The sequence below is a fragment of the Chiroxiphia lanceolata genome, chromosome 3, assembly GCF_009829145.1.
Source record: "Chiroxiphia lanceolata isolate bChiLan1 chromosome 3, bChiLan1.pri, whole genome shotgun sequence".
Taxonomy (NCBI): domain Eukaryota; kingdom Metazoa; phylum Chordata; class Aves; order Passeriformes; family Pipridae; genus Chiroxiphia; species Chiroxiphia lanceolata.
This window is the reverse complement of record NC_045639.1, coordinates 9369112-9385160: the sequence shown is the minus strand read 5'-3', so window position 1 is coordinate 9385160 and position 16049 is coordinate 9369112. Positions and strand designations below refer to the sequence as shown.

General features: G+C 46.8%; 1 protein-coding gene across 1 annotated transcript in view; it reads left to right on the top strand.

Annotated features, from left to right (window-relative positions):
* Positions 1-16049, top strand: part of ARHGEF33 (Rho guanine nucleotide exchange factor 33) — a 32732-nt gene continuing 16683 nt past the window's right edge. Inside the window, 4 exon segments of the mRNA XM_032683557.1 lie at positions 1-339; positions 6308-6462; positions 9830-9879; positions 15297-15461. Coding sequence (XP_032539448.1) covers positions 6441-6462; positions 9830-9879; positions 15297-15461 — 237 coding nt within the window. The 5' untranslated portion in view covers positions 1-339; positions 6308-6440.

Sequence of the window (16049 nt, the reverse complement as noted above, 5' to 3'; positions counted from 1 at the left end):
CACCTGGCTCTCACCACATGGCCCCCTCTGCCGTCACTTCACAGGGCTTCTCACCCTCCCTCGGCAGCAGCGTGCAATTCTAATTAAAAAGGAAGAAAGTCTGTATCATCTTCTTCCAAGTGCACAGTCCTGATTTTTGCATGGGCATGCGAGGATGTGACCTGAAGATTATATAATTAGAAGGCATTTGTTATGCTAGCGTTTCAAATCAGTGATTAGCATGTGACAGTCCCATCCTGGGAGCCACCATTGCTCTACTCTCTCTCTCTCCTGTCTTGCACAGTGCTAATTCCCAACTCTAGCAACCGCCGGTGCTGAAGGATCTTCAGCTAGCCTGGGGTAAGTTTAAAATGTACTCGGAATGGGATGAAGAGTGGGATTAATTATACCATTTTTCATATTACTGGAAAAAGCGAGAGTTGTAACTATTTGATATCGTGTGGCAGCACATAAAGGACTTGAAGTATTTAAAGTACTTTGCATCTTCAATGCCTACAGTTATTTTCAGCTGATTTCTTCTAAAACTCTGTGTGGAGATGGAGCTCCTTAGTGTGCAGGACAATTTTGTGAGGCTGCATTTATAGTGAGGTCTCTAAAATGTCAGTTAAAAAGACCTTTTTTCTGCTCTCACCGTCTAAGAGCTAAATTGAAGTATCGTGCTGAATTGAAGTATTTGAATGACAACCACATTAGAGTTAGCTGGAGACAAAATGCAAGAGTGATGAGAGGAAATAATGGATTTGTTTTGTTCTCTTTAGAGGACGGGGGGGTTGCTTTCCAAGTGGGATATTTAAAACAGCAGCAATTTCAGCCAGCAGGACGGAGACAGTCACGAGGAAGATCCCAAACATTTATTTAGGGAAACAGTGGATGCTTAACAACTGAAGTAGCAAAAGTGCATATGGATTTCCCTGCACTGTTGCCCATGTCACGATTTCATAAGAAGCAGAACGGCTCAGAAAACCAAATAGTAGCTGTTGTCCACCAAGGCTAGGCTGTAAATGCTTTACTGAACTTTGCCTGCTTGCATGCTGTCCGTCTTTTTAATACGTGATCCTCTGCACAGCTGATTGTTTCCATGTGGGGGGAGCACTGGAAGGGTGAGCATGGTCACATAAATGCAGTGCAGGCTGCAGGACCTGCCTCCCCTCTCCACCACAAACAGCTTTGTGCAAAAAACCCACCCCTGTGTTGCCTCAGCAGCACGTCGCTCCAGCCTTGTCACTCCAGCCTTTAACCCCGTGCCTGGGGGACAGCTAAAGAAGGCAACTCACTGGGACCTCCCCATCCCTCCATCCACACCTTCTCCCTTGGGGATCTCATGGGAAGTGGGTGCTGGCTCAGGCTCTGTTAGTCCTCACTGGTTGCCTGCTCTGCTTGGCGGGAGGGGCTGCAGCACCAGCTGCCTGTGCAAGGCACCAGGGCAGGGTTCTTTGCTAGTCACCAGTGGCCAGCATGGCAATCACCAACAGCAGAGGTGGCACTCAGCTTTGGTTCTTAGGCTCAGCAGATTTGGCTGCTGGAGGGAAGATAAAAACAAAAGGGGAAAATACATCCTTTTGCCATGATGGAGGAATGTGGTGGCTTTAACATCTTGAAATTATTCTCTGGGTTTTGCTCCGAAGATGTTATTCTGGCTTGATAGAAGCTGCAAGAATGTAAATGAGTTTTAATGCTCAACTCCAAAGAAATAACCACGTCTTTGCCATTTCTTGTCCCTAAAGCGGGGGACCATGGGCTTGAATTGCAGACCAAGACAGTCTGCTGATGGCTTCATGTGACTGGGTGTGGAGCCTGTCCAGTGGGGAGCTTGCAGAGGAACAATAACATCTTGTTGATGAGGGAACTACCCTTGTGGTGGGCTGGCATATCAGGCAAACTTTGGATTTGCCATGAGTGGAGGTCTGGTAGTGGTTTAGGAAAGCAGCTTCATGGAGGGCTTGTACTTGCTGCTGATGTGCACATGCATTCATGTATGTGCATATAGGAAGGGATTAATGGTGTGGGACTTGCTTAGTACTGAGACAAAAAGATGGAGGGGGAAATCCTCTCCAGCTTTTAACTGCCTCAAGGGGGCTGTAAAGCAGATGGAGTCCAGAATCCTCCCAGAGGTGCACAGTGAAAGGCAATGGGCACAAGCTACAGCTAAGGGAAACCCCAACTGGATGTAAAGAAAAGTTCTTCCTCAGGATACTGGAAGGCCTAGAGTGACTGTGAAGACTCCAGCTGAAGAAATATCCAGCTGGACAGAGTCCTGAGGAACCTGATCTAGTTTGACATTAGTCTTGATTCGAGCAGGAAGTTGAACTAGAGCCATGCAAGGCTCACCTGGACTCTGCTGTGAGCTTAGGACTTATCCAGTGCCAGCAGAGGCAGGATTTGACCAAGCAGCCCACATCCAGGGTCTTAGGGCCAAATGTCAACCTGATTTTTCAACCCCTTTTTGCACTCTTTAGGCACAAGCCAGACACTGTTCAGCCAGCTCAGGCTGACCAGAACCCTGGTCAGTGGTGAGGACAGTGTTAACAGCTTCCCCACCCAGCAGTCAGGGGGAACAGAGGACAAGCATTCACTTCAAACCATGGAGAGGTTCATGTCCTGTTTGTGTTAGTGATGAGGAAGGACTGATTAGTTTTGCTCTTTATATTAAGCAGTTCAGAAGAACCAGGCAGAAAGAGGCAATATATACATATTCACAGAGTCCAGCAGTGAGCCCTAAATGCTGGAAAATAGACAATGTAATGCCATTATTTAATGTAACAAAGAACTAAGGGGTGAATCTGGAAATTGCAGGCTGCAGGTAGAGGACACACAAAGACAGTTACTCTGGTAAAACAGGTAAGATTTTCTGGACCCACTTAACCAAGGTCAACCTACTTTGCAGTGCAGTCATATAGCAGAGCTCCTGGTATGCCTGGAGCAGGAGGGGATGCCACCATCCCCGGTGTCCCAGTTTCAAAGCCTCACTCCTGAGCTCCACAGAGGACACAGACTGTGCTTAAACATTGTCCTCGTCTGTACAAGTGTAATGGGGAAGCTCCTGAGTTAAACCTTCATGCTGTACAGGTATTGTTTTGAGTTCCCTCTATAAGGAAAAACTTACTTCTGATACCAGGAACCCACAGAATTTTAACAACCTGAGAGACAAGATCAATGCCAAAGGGCTACACCAGCCCTCTGTGGCCCTGAGTTGAAAGTGTATGAGAACAGAACATAAGTAATTAGGCAATGACACATACTCATATGAAGATTCTTCTACAGGTATTACTTCTCTCTTATTTAAATCTCATGTAGGTTTTTTCATATCAGACAAACCTCTTCCTTTGTACTGGACCCAAGACTTTTCATGTCATTATCTGTAGCATAGCAGAGGGGTGAATGCCCTCCCGTGAGCTTCTTCTCTCAGGTGCATCACCTCCCATGACAACTGCAGGTATCCATGTGTTAGGGAGGGTGCCACAGATGCATCCTTCACTCTCAATCACCACCTGTGAGACTGATGCCATAGGCCTGGTGATGTGCTGGGCCACAGTGGGACAGAGATACATGTATCTTAAGGGAGCTGGTCTAAGAGTGGAAGTAGAGAGCACTTGGTGCAACAGAATTATGCTTTAATTCTGGCTTTTGGATGCCTTTAGTTCTGGATGCCTGCCATTGCAACCTGTTCGTACATTGTTTGCTCATGCATTACAATCCCTTGACTCCCCCATTTAAGGCTGTGCAGCAGTACAGATGAGATGCTCTCATTTTTGCATGCCCCCACAATCAGTGTTCTTGGGTCTGGCAGGGTATGGTCATCCTCATTTGTGAAGACCAGAGGTATAAATGTCACATTGTCACTGGAGACTTAGTGATCCCCATAATAATTCAGCAAGTGAGTAATAAAATTATAAAATCTTTAAGACAGGCTGTGCAGTTAGTATTTCATGGTATATTAATACAACTAATTTCACACTAATTGATGTTTGCTTATTATTATTGTTATTACTAATTATGAATAGTTAACAATTATATACTGTTATATTGCTATAACTGGCATGGTAAAATATTAATAGCAGAATGGGTAAAAATGTGCTAAAGAGAAAAAAAATTAATGAATTTCCAGCAAAAAGCTGTTTTCATTGTTTTCAGTGAAAATGGAGGAAGTTCATGTTCTTTCATATCTGTTTTGTCTTTCCTTTTGTTCCTTTTCTCCCAACACTGCAAAAACAATTCTGAATTTTGAAATCAGTTCTCTGTTAAAGACACTAGTCCCAGTTCAACAGCCTAATAACAAGAGCCTCAGCCTCATGGCACTGACTAGTTTAAATTGGAGCAAAGTTTTAACAACTTTGCTACTCAACAAGCTGCTACTGAAGTTGAGGTCAGTGAAAGGTCTGTTTCACTGAGAGACACAAACTTAAAACTATGAGAGAGGAGGTTTAACTACTTCAAAAACAACTCCATTTTTATGTGTTTTGGAAGCAAATAACATTCTTGCCATTCTGTGCAATACCTATCAGAAAAAGAAATACCTTTTTCTTTTTCTGCTGAAGAGGGCTGGAGCACAGGAGCATAGAGAGGCTGAGCGAATTGTGTTTGTCCAGCTTGGGGAAGGGAAGGCTGTAGGAGTTCTACAGCCACCTGCAACTACTTAACAGGGGTGGGAGTCCAGTCAGCAGGCTCTTCTCACTGACACAATGAAAGAAAGGATAAATGGCCAGGGGCACAAGCTTAAACAAGCTTGATTGACCATAAGGGAAAAAGTCTTCCTCATGGGAGCAGTGCAGCCCTGGGAAAGGCCCAGAAAGGCTGAGAATCCTCTATCCTGGGACATACTCAGATCTTGACTAGATGTGGCCCTGAGCAGCCTGGTCTAGCTTTGGGGTTAGCCCACATCAAAGGTCCCTCCACCTTTGCTCAGTTTTTCCACCTGCCTCACCAAAAGATCCTCTGTCTTGATATGTCAGCGGATCTTCTTAGCAAGTGATATCATAAGCAGCTCTCTTACAAATAAATTTATCCTTCCATTAAACCTCAATCTTAAGAAGATGCTCAACCCCAATTCCCTCCAGCACTGGGCTGGAAGCTTTTCAGTCCACATCATACCCTCAGCAAGAGGTCGGATGGGCACTGTCACCATGTTCCTCCCCTGGGAATTCCACACTCAAAAGCTCTCAGGTTGAAAGTGTGGGACCCCCAAGCTACACTGCTGACTGCTCCAGAAGCAACTGCTTCTGCCCTAATTTCCTATAGCCCCCTAGGCTTCTTGCATATTTTGCACGTCTCCCATCTATGTAATGCTATGTGCCTTTCTCTGTGCCTACTTCCCTGAAAACATCATCCCAGATATCTCTGAATCACCACAGTCCTCTTGGCAGAGCTGAGTCGGCAGAGCTGAGTCAGCAGAGCTCTGTGCCATAATTACACTGGCCACTCCAGTCCCATTAGCAAAGCTAATGATGACTCACATCAGCCTCCAGCATATCCATGTCCAACAGGAATGGAGGTAGGAGGTTATTCTAGAGTCCTAAACTAGTTTACTAGTAAGGCTGGACAGAAGTAGACTTGAATTAAATCCTGGGGAGGGGAAGTATGGATGTGGGGCAGGGCCCATGCTGATAAGAGCTGGTGCAATCCATTTTTCTGTGTCTCTGTCCATGTCATTAAGCAGGCATTATCTTAAGGCTGTTCTACATGTCCTAACCCCAATACCAGACTGATGAGATGCTTTGCCAAGGGACTGGCTTGGGTATGGCATCATGCTCTGTTGTCCTTGGTTCCTTGAGAGGCTACATCTCTACACTTTCGGGTGCCTTACAGCACTCCTATGTCTCCAAGTCAGAGAGAAAACAGAGAAAGCAGGCATGGCAGTATAAATGCCTCCTAAAGTGCTGGCAGAATTGTGTAGAAGCATTCTGAAGGCAATATTCTCTGTGACCCAAACACAGGCCTGAAAGACATTTTGGGTGATTAGTTGCACAGGAAAAGGTTGGTTCTTTGATGCAGAGCACTCATGGAAGTTGTTCATGTGCTGTTCAAACTACACCATATTTTGATTCAGTGTTCATACAAGAAGTATCTTGCTGAGCAAATAGTCTCTGTGGGATTACATAGTACTTCTTAGTCACCTGTGCATGTAAGCACAAGTGGCCCTGGGCTGGGAGGGAAGTGTTTGTATCAGCACCCACTATGTCTGTGGAGGTACTGTGAACCCAAACAGACCTTTAGGATGCTCCATTCCCTCTCAAATCCCTCTCCTTCCTCTGTTTTCTGAACTTCGAGCATCTTTGCTCAATAAACCCTTTTTGCATCTTTCTGCACTCAGGGTTCAGATCAGCTGACCCACCGCAGGGCTCATATGTGGGCAGCTCTAAGCCATGGGATGTTCCCAGTGACCAGCCAGAGCCCTCCAGAGTGAGGACAGGAGTCCCTGCGAGGACGCACACCCTATAGCAGCCATGGACACAAACAAACACGAAGGTAAAGCACCCTCTTATTTCACTTATTGATAGTATGAAAGACAGTGAGGAAGAAATGTGCTCTCATCTGACCTGTCTGCTGGCCCCCATCCAGCCCCCCGAGAGCAACTCTTAACCATGGCAGCTGTGCGCAAATGTTCAGTACTTTTAGTTTCACAGAAATACCTGGGGGTTTAAGTTTTTATCTCTTATTTTAGAACCACCTCCCTACCCCCTCTGGAAAATAATCTTGTGGCATATGTAATGTCCAATGTGGGAAGTCATTCCTTTTCTTGCCTCGGACCCCAACTCTGCCTTGGGATGTACAAAGCTGTGTCATACATGAGGGCATTGTGATGAGGATCTGCTTCTCTTCCCCACATGCTTTGTAGCAAGGTGTTCTTGTTTGTGTTAGTGCCATAACCCAGACATCTGCACCAGTCCCAGTCTGCAAGCACCAAGATGTGTCCAGGCCACGTTGCTTTCATGCAACCAGTCCTTGCTACAGTCAGCAGCACTTCTAGAAAGTCTGCAAAGCTCAGGGGTTTCAAATCCAGGGTTTTAGTGGTTATCAACTTCTTTCAGAAGAATGTGGGGCTGGTGGTATTTGCTTTCCACCCCAAACCCTTTGCACTGTGCTCTGCCTTGCCACCTCAGAGGTACTCTGTCCATATGCTGAGGAACCCTTGAAACTATGAGCAGTGGGAGCAGCTTTAGGAGTGCCCACAAGTGTCAGCTCAGGAGAGAGACTGGACCATCTCTTTCCCTCTTCAAAGATGCTTGGTGGTGCCAATATTCATGGCATGGGTAATGGAAAAGTTAATTCTCTATTATTATTGTTCTAATTGGATTAAATTAGGTCTGTGTACCTAGGCCCCTACACTACGCAGGCTGAAAAGGAAATTAACTCAGGGATTTTTTCCAATTAATTGGTATGCCCTCACGGGCGAGATGTTTACTGCAGAAATTGGGAGATAACCCCAAAGCCCCTTGCTTCCCACAGTGCAACTGTGAGGAGCCTCCTCTGCTCCAGCTCTTAGCTGTGACTTTATAGAAATGATCTGGGGTTTGACTGGGTACATGCAGGGAGTGCTTATGGCAAAGGTGGGAGGTAAAGTCACAGCAGGAGCGACCTTTTCCTCATTTCTGTTCTTGCTCAGGAGCAGTTCCTTGCTTTGAGTATATCCAAGAACATTACAGACTCATCCGTAACCAAACCCAAATGAAAGATCCCTACAGACTTCAGCAGGAGTCTGGCCCTCTGTGTTATATATCAGATTGAAAGATGCCCAAAGAAAACGTGAGGAGAGACCAAGGCTCTTCCTTGCTGTGTTATGCTTCTACTTGCCATCTCTAGCCCTTCACAAAGCTCAGCATTCAATACATCCACCATTTGGTAAAAGCAGCATCTCCCTGTCCTCCCAGCATCTGGTTTGTATTGTACTATTAATTCAGAGACATGTCCTCTTGCTCTTTTTGGGTCAGTCCTTACCATTCTACAGTAAGAGTCCAGCAGTAACATATACATCAGAACAGGCATGGGCCCCAGTTTTCATGATTGAGGAGGATCGCTGTACACACCACTGCCTTCTCAAGCCTCAGCTCCAAGCATCATGAGAAAGATTCAGGCCAAAAGTTGGTTTCTAGTTCACAGGGTTGCAGAAAAAATCTGTAAAAAAAGACCCAGAAGGGCCAAAGCTGAAAATGAAAACAACCTGTCATTTAAAACTTGAAATGTGGGACTTGGTGCGGGCTGGCTAATGAGTTCTGACCCCAAACAGTTGGCAGTTTGGAGTCATAGTTACTTCTGCCAGTCAGCCCCCTGCCCTTTGTTTCCCCAAGAGGAAACATGGGAGGATATTCCCCAGAGGGTCAGTGTCTGACCCAGCTACCCAACCTCACAGCCAAGAGAGCCCCTTGCACAGGCAGGAAGTGGCACATGGACAGAGAGGAGCACACGGCCTCTCTTCCTCTCCCTTCTGCAAGTCACTGGGGAATTTGCTCAAATTCCTCTGAATCAGGACAAATTCTAGAGACCAGAACAGGGCCAATTCATAGGTGCCCTTGGTGGTAACCCATATTCCACTTCAGGGGTAAAGAAATCAGAATGTAGCTATGCTTTGTATAACTCTGACTTCCAGGCTCCAGCTTTCCTCTGGCTGACTGTGTAGAGTCCTCCCTGCACACTTTTCCAGCCTGTGCAGGACTAAATTTCTGTGGTCTTAAAGGCCCAGGTGGGTAAGACACCGAGCACCTGCAGCCAGCACGGAAAGAGGGAGCTTGGCTTCCCCTATAATGGGCATGGGGTTAATGATCATGTCTGTGACTGACAGCTGAGACAGGTGAAGCAAATTCTTGGAAGCAAGAGAAAACCCACCTCATGAAGTGGCATTGCAAAGGAGAGGCGATCTAGACCAGGAACTAAGTGGCATGGTATTTTCTGGGAGTGAGGGCCAGCCTGGGACCCTGATGTAGGGAATAACATGGGAACTGATGCCGTTGGACTGCAATTCCCTCAAAGTGCAGTGGCAGCACAACCAGCAGTAATTTCTGTTGGACAACCAAAGGTTTCTACACAGAAGAGACAATATTAGAAGAGGAAACAATAAACAGACATTTTGGGTTCAATCAAGATAGTTGGACTGGATGACCTTTAAAAGGACCCTTTCAACTCAAATGATTCTATGATTCTATGTTTAATGCCTAGAGATAATGTCTCTGCAGTCTCCAAAATACTTCAGCAAAACAGATATAATCTCCTCCATGAGCTAAGTCTGTTTCAGAAATGTTAAGTCTGTGTCCATTGTACAGGATCAGGTGAGATCACAATGCCACAAAAACTCAGGAATGATGAAACTGATGAAAAGGTGTATTTTTTGGTGTTAGAAGAGACATGATTACTGCTTGGAATGCATTGTGACAAAATAAACTTAGGGCTTAAAAGATACAGATCAGGTCAGCCTTTTGTGGAGATAATAGAAATATGTACAAATATAGTAGAGGATAAAATTTACTATTTCAGAAGAGACGTATCAGTAATGCTTTAGGACAAAAAACCTGTTACTTAAGGCTGGTACACAGAACTAAACTTCACAGGGAGCACTTTAGTCCTAATTGCACATACAGGCTTTCTCGCTTCTTTGTAAGGATCTGCTTTGGCCAGACAGGACAGCAAATAAGGTGAATTTAATGTCTGATTTAGGTGAGTTATTCCTGGTTTATAATTGCAGTTTATTTTACAAACGATATGTGTTCAGATCTCCTAAAGTGAGACTTGAGTCCTTTAAAACTGATTTGTTCCTCAAGAGGGACTTCAAACCCTCTGTTCCAGTTATTTATAGCAACCATTATAAGTCATTTTAATTGACTAAAGTTCTTTATTCCCACAGGAGGGACTGAAAGTGTGCCTGTGACTACCCCTGCAACACAGATTTCCCAGGTAAAGATGAGCAAAATGCCCTAAATAACTCCATGAGTTTAAAGAGTTACTAATATAAAACAGTAGTTAAAAAGCTAGATTAAGTGGAAGGAAATAATATAGGCACTTATGAGGAACTTGGCAACTCAAATGTGCACACTGCATGAGTAAATATCATACATATCACATCTTGGGCCACATCTTGAAAGACCCTCAGTAAAATTTCTCTGCTCACAACCAGTTGTGTTTAGACAGGTGATTTGTGAGCTCAGATAATTAACCAGCTGACATCATTAGCACCAATTAGAGAATGTCAATTCACTGGGCTGGAGGGAGATTTCATGGCTGAGCTTTGAGCTCTCAGTAAACCTGATGAACTGTCCTAGGAACAAGGATCTGTTGATTGACAGGGGGCAGGGGTGTCTTCTGCAGAAGGGGCCCAAGTCTTCTATGGGGCTTTGGGTTATCCTGGCAGCCTCACAGCGTCTCAGATCATGGGGTGCTCTTGCCTGATAATCCAGATCAGCCAGAGTGTTGAGTCTTTCTGCATGTCTTTGTCTGCCTTCCCAGCCAGGAGCTTGGAAACCCTGTCTTGGAGTCAACATTGGCTCAGGGTGATCAGGTCCTCCAGAGCTCTGTGGCCGCTCTTTGTGTTGATATTCTTGCTGCAATGAGACACCACAGATGCAACAAGGTTGTCTGCACCACAGCCCAGGGAGTGTCCTTCCTGTAAGACACAGTTTCAGTGTTTCCACATGAATGTTTCCTACGCATTTCCAGTCTGCAGGAAATGCAACGGAGTTTTAAGCACTTTAAATCCCTGGTCTGGTTCAATATGGAACTGAAATATGAAAGAGGAAACACATCCCTGAACTGGAAATCCAGGCTATTTGAGATCTCCCTTGTCACCACTGCAACACTAATGCCTGTAACTGCTTGTAAGTGCACTATGGCAAGTGGAGAAGAAACCGCTTTCCATGAACCAGTGCTTCTCTCATCTCATCCTCTTTTCCCATCCAGGCAGCTCCAAGCAGGAGCTGTGACTGGGTTGCTGAAGGGTCCAGCACAGTGGATCCAATGCATGTGGAACAGTGTGCTGGAAACATCACACACACGTTGGTTTCCAGCTGACATGTGGGCACCCTGATGAATCCTGAAATGAGAGTTACCACCTAATTCTTCCCTTCTGCTTCAGCAAAGGCCCTATGGACAATGGGCAGATGTGGAACAAGAGCTGATAAGTGCTTGCAGCCCCCTTTAAGCACCTTCATCGTTCTCTTCTGTCCTTACCTTGCTGCTCTGCCTATATTCCTATCATCCTTGCCTAGGAATATAAATACTGGATATACTCCTAGGGCTGGTTCTTTACCACTGTAAATCACTGCAGCTCTGCTGCTTTCCTGCTATGAGGCATTGCAAGCCTTCCTGATGCTTGGCTGTAGAAGTGCTGCCCTTAAACACAGGAGTTAGTAGCTGTTCTAGAAATTGGTTGTTCCCTGGTAAAAGAATGCATCATACAACTCAGAAAAATCAGATCCAGGGTTTGTGGGAAACGTTGGATTTTGTGCCAGATTGGTTTCAAGCAGTGTCCTCAGGCAGCCCTCTTTTGAGTGACACAGTGTGTATTTACTCCTTCAGATCAGCCCCAGCAGATGTGTGAAGGGATGGGCAGTAGATAAGCTGGGGGAAGTAACAGAGAGTACTCCTTCATGACCACAGAAGGCTTTGCTCTTTTCAAGGATATATTTATAATAGCGGAATTATCCCTGTACAGTATTTCTTTATCACGACTCTGTTTTCTACTGGTTTTGACAGGCTTCAGCTCAAGGTCCCTGACAGCAGGCCCTTTTTCTAGCGTAAGGACCTTAGGCAGCTGCCAAGGTTGGCAGATGCAAATAGCCATCCCTTTGGGGACAGAGTCCTGGACAGCCTTGTTAGTGCTGGGGGAGATCTGTGGGGACACAGCTACTCATGGAAGCAAAGGTTCCCTCTCATCCTCTCAGTGGCAGCCAGGGCAGTGAACCCAGCTCACCAAGGCTCTGCTGCCTTCTTTCCATCCCAGTCCTTCCTTCCATAAGCCATCCCCATCTCCTGACCACAACCGTCTTCCCTGGGCTGCCTCAAAGACTGAACACAGTTTTAGGCTGCAAGGATGGTCACTACCTTTTGCAAATGTCTCAAATTGCTGGCACTCACCAAGAGAGAAGGGGGAGGCTCTGCATCTTTGCTGCCTTTGGTCCTGGAAGCAGCAGCATCAGTCCTGTCCACCCTTTGTGCACAGTACAGCACGTGAGACAAAGGCAGAGGCTCAGCAAAGGAGATTTCACAGCCATTTTATGGATATAAATTTTATAATGTTTCACTGCATTGCTTTGTGAGGTTTGAGGGCTGCACTCCAAAGGCAGATGGGAGCTGAAATGTGTATCTGATACTAAATTATCTAGATGCCTAAATGCTTTTTTTGAACAGTTCTTGGATGGTTTCTAAGGAATCCCTATGCAGATTCACTCATCCTCTAGGCATCAGTTAGTTCAACTTAAGTTGTTAAGGTGTGTTCTGTAAATTCCACAACTTAGGTGTTAAGGTGGGTATTTATTGCCATGAATAGGTGAGCCAGGGCAACACAGTACAGTTAAACTGTTGCTGTATTACAAAATCTGTCTTTTTTGCTATGTGTTGCACTTAGAAACTTTAGAAACGCAGAATTGTCTTGACTTTCCAGAGGGTCACAAACCTGTGAAATATCTCCCTGGTCCTGTAGGCATATAATCACTTGGGCAAGATGTAAGCATAAGCTGATACTTCAGTGGCTTCCATCTGTTGTAACAGCTTATGGGATTTAAAGGATGGCTTTCTACAGCTTGTTTTCAGAAACGAACTCAAACTAAAATCCACAGCTACACTGCGCTTGGCAAGAGTTCAAAGATAACATGCTGTTCATATACCACTCCATTTTGGATCAACCCTGCATCTAATGCCACAAGACTGTTTGTGTTTCCTTTCTGTGCTCTGAGCAGGGAGTTCTCAGGGTTTCAGCACTTCATGTTCAGTCGTACAAGGCCTGTGGCTGATTGGTGTTGTTGGCTGCACTCATTCATCAAGTGGCAACAAAAGGAATGCATTTCAGTGTCTGAAATAGCCACTGCAAGCTGCATAGGGCTGAGAAAGGATATATCGGGCAGGACAGACCCAGGCTGAGATCTGGAGCACTGAGAAGGACACACAAAGAAACTAAGCTAGCACTGTGACTGCAAAAGCAGACACTGGCCAACAGTGAATCCCTAACTAACAGCTGTCTTAGGAGAAGAGGATATTTTGTCTAGCCTCTAGTCCAAATCTTTCATCCTGTTGGCTGAACTCTGCTTTCATAGAGTGTTTCAGTGCACATGGACACCAAAGTCTCTGCAGTGGTCCGATTTTGCTGACTTTTGCTGATGCCTTGCAGTTTTTTACTGTGAAACCTCTAAATCAGCAGTGAATGCCATCACCATACCCTTCACAAAGGATCTGTCTAGTTTACCCCCTTTCTGGAAGCATCTGAGGAGGAGATGGCAAGGCTTGTTGGCAGAAACATTTCATTTTGGGCTTATTCTCCCCAGACATGTTATCTCCAGGGCCAGCTTCAGGACTGGTCCACTGCTAGCAAGGACTTGAGGCTGTGACATCTCCATCCTGAAGGAGATCTCTAAAATGGATAGCATAGGATAGAACGGAATAGCATATTTCAGTTGGAAGGGACAGATCTGACGAATCAGCCCTTCTCACTTGGAGGACAGCATGTGACGCCCAGCCCTAATGCAGGCGAGGCAGCAGACTGTGCCTTGGCCATGTCAGCTCAGGGTGGAAGTGTATCGAGCAGCTGTGAGCAGGGGATGGGAATATTAACATTTTGCACAGCTGCAGTACTTTATAACATCCCCCTCCCTGCTTTTCCAGGCATGTATGTTAGGATGTCTGACGATGCCATGACCATCTGGACTGAGACATTAGAAGCGGTACGGTCACTGCCTGCCCTAGCAGCCATGGCCCCAAGCAGGGGGGCTTCAGGCTACACTCAGAGGTCATAGGGTGTCACTGTGGCCAGGAGGGTGGGGGGAAGGGGTTGACCCAAGTGGTCTGGAGCTCCAGCTGGCTTGGGGAGTCAGGATTTGTCAGACCCGAGAAGGGAAGATTTCCTCAGCCTCCTGGTCCCCTCTGCCCTGTTCCGGTTCCTCTCAGTCCCGCTACTTCTAACCAAGACAGCTCTGGAAACGTGTGTCCAGCCAGATCAGACTGGGAACTGTGGGTAAGCGATGGGGTAGAAATGGGGATGTCAGGTAGACATCCTCTGTAAGACACTGCCAGTCTTGATCAGAGGAGGATGGTGCATGCCATTGCCCCGAGGTATCGGAAGCCATCTCTGCTCCATTTACAGGACTCAAGCGCCTGAGTTCCCGGGGTGGCTGTCGCTTACCACCAGTGCTCCAGTTTTGGACTCAGTTATAACCAGATGTTAGGCCGAATTTCTGTTGTAAAGGTAAAAACTACTGGCACCAAAGCGCCTTGGGCCGCGACCTCGCTGTGGGCTTTGTGCAGGCAGAGCGAGCGCCTCTCTCACAGCAGTGGGGCAGAGTTCAGGGTCACCAGCCCGAGCTGCTCCCACAGAGGGTGTCCCCGCTTAGCCCCTCTGCAAGCTGCCTTCCTCCCTCACTGCCCACCTCCACACCTGCCTTGTCTGCTTGCTATGCCAGCCTGGCTTGCCCTGCTCCATCTCCTGCTTCACCCAGCTATCAACTGGCTGCCTCCAGCTTAGGTGGTGAGCTCTTTCAGCAGTGCTAGGACCTCTAGGGACAGAAAATAGGGAGAGTGGGCACAGCGTCACTGTATGCCAGGGAAAACCTCCCATTCCCTCCCTGGCATGAGTTAGAGCTGCTTCCTTCCATGGAAAGGGCCTGCTGACAAAGGACAGAGCTTCTCCATAGCCCATGGAGAGCGAGGGGGTTTAGACCTGTCTGGGGAGAGTACCTGCCCCACGAGCATGTGGGGGAGGAGGACTTGCTCAAAAACAGACACATTCTTGATTTCTCAGCTGCTTTGGAGACTAATAATCTGGCTGCTGTTATTGCAAACCTTCTTGGCATGTTTCAGGCTGTCCTCTCCTTCTATAGGATGACAGGCTGCAAACCCACAGGAACCCTGAAAAAATCGTAGCCTAAAAATGGGCACACTGAGTGCCCAATACCAAACACCTCCTACGCTGTACTGAGGCTGCAGCAGGGGCCAAACCTCCCCCCATGTTTCCCAGCCCATGATAGGAGGAGGAGAAAGAGGACAGCACCTTACAGGATGGGTTACACCCAGCCTTTGTGCCACTCTGAGCCACAGGTGGACCCTTGGGGACACAACCACCTGCACCTGGGAGAAGGGACTGAACCCACCGTGTTTGTGGTTGCTCTAGTTTGCAGGCACTGGCCTCTGAGTTGAAGGCAGGTTTCACAGAAGCAATGCAGGAGCTGTCACGAATCCAGCATGGCGAGTATGCCCTGGAAGAGAAGGTCAAGAGCTGCCGCTGTGCCATGGAAGAGAAAGTGGCTGAGATGAAGAATTCCCTCAACACGTTCAAGGTAGGAGTGTGACCTGCGGGGAGGCTGCACATGTGTCACATTAGCTTGTGTGGCACAGGGAAGCATTCCCCTGCCTCAATCAATACTTCCTGCTTGCAAAGAAAATGAGCAGGCAATTGTTTGGATGGAGCTGGGGTACTTCCTTTGGCTTTGGGGTCTCCCCTGACAGCTCCAACCTAAAAGTAGCCCATACTCTGGCCTGTTTAGCCTTCTTCATTGTCCATGAGGCAGTGCTGTGAGTTACCTGGGCACAAGCAACCCTTGCCTCTGGGCTGCACATGCAGTGGGCATATGGCCTGTCACAGGCTGCCCTGTACCTCTCCCGGGGGCAAGTCTTGCATTTCCTGCAGGAACCAATGCCATGGGGAGCAGCGAATAACACAAACGCTAAAGCCTTTTGAAGTTGCATTCCCACATGGCTGGGAGGAAGTGCTGCCTAGTTTGATCTGGCCCAAGAGGATAAAGACAAAGGACTGGAGAGAAAGCTAGCAAGAAGGCTTGATGTACACTTTAAACCAGCCAGCATCTCCATGCAGAGACTGGATGATTGCGTGTGAGGAGGCAGGCAGAGGAACTCTTTTATTGTTT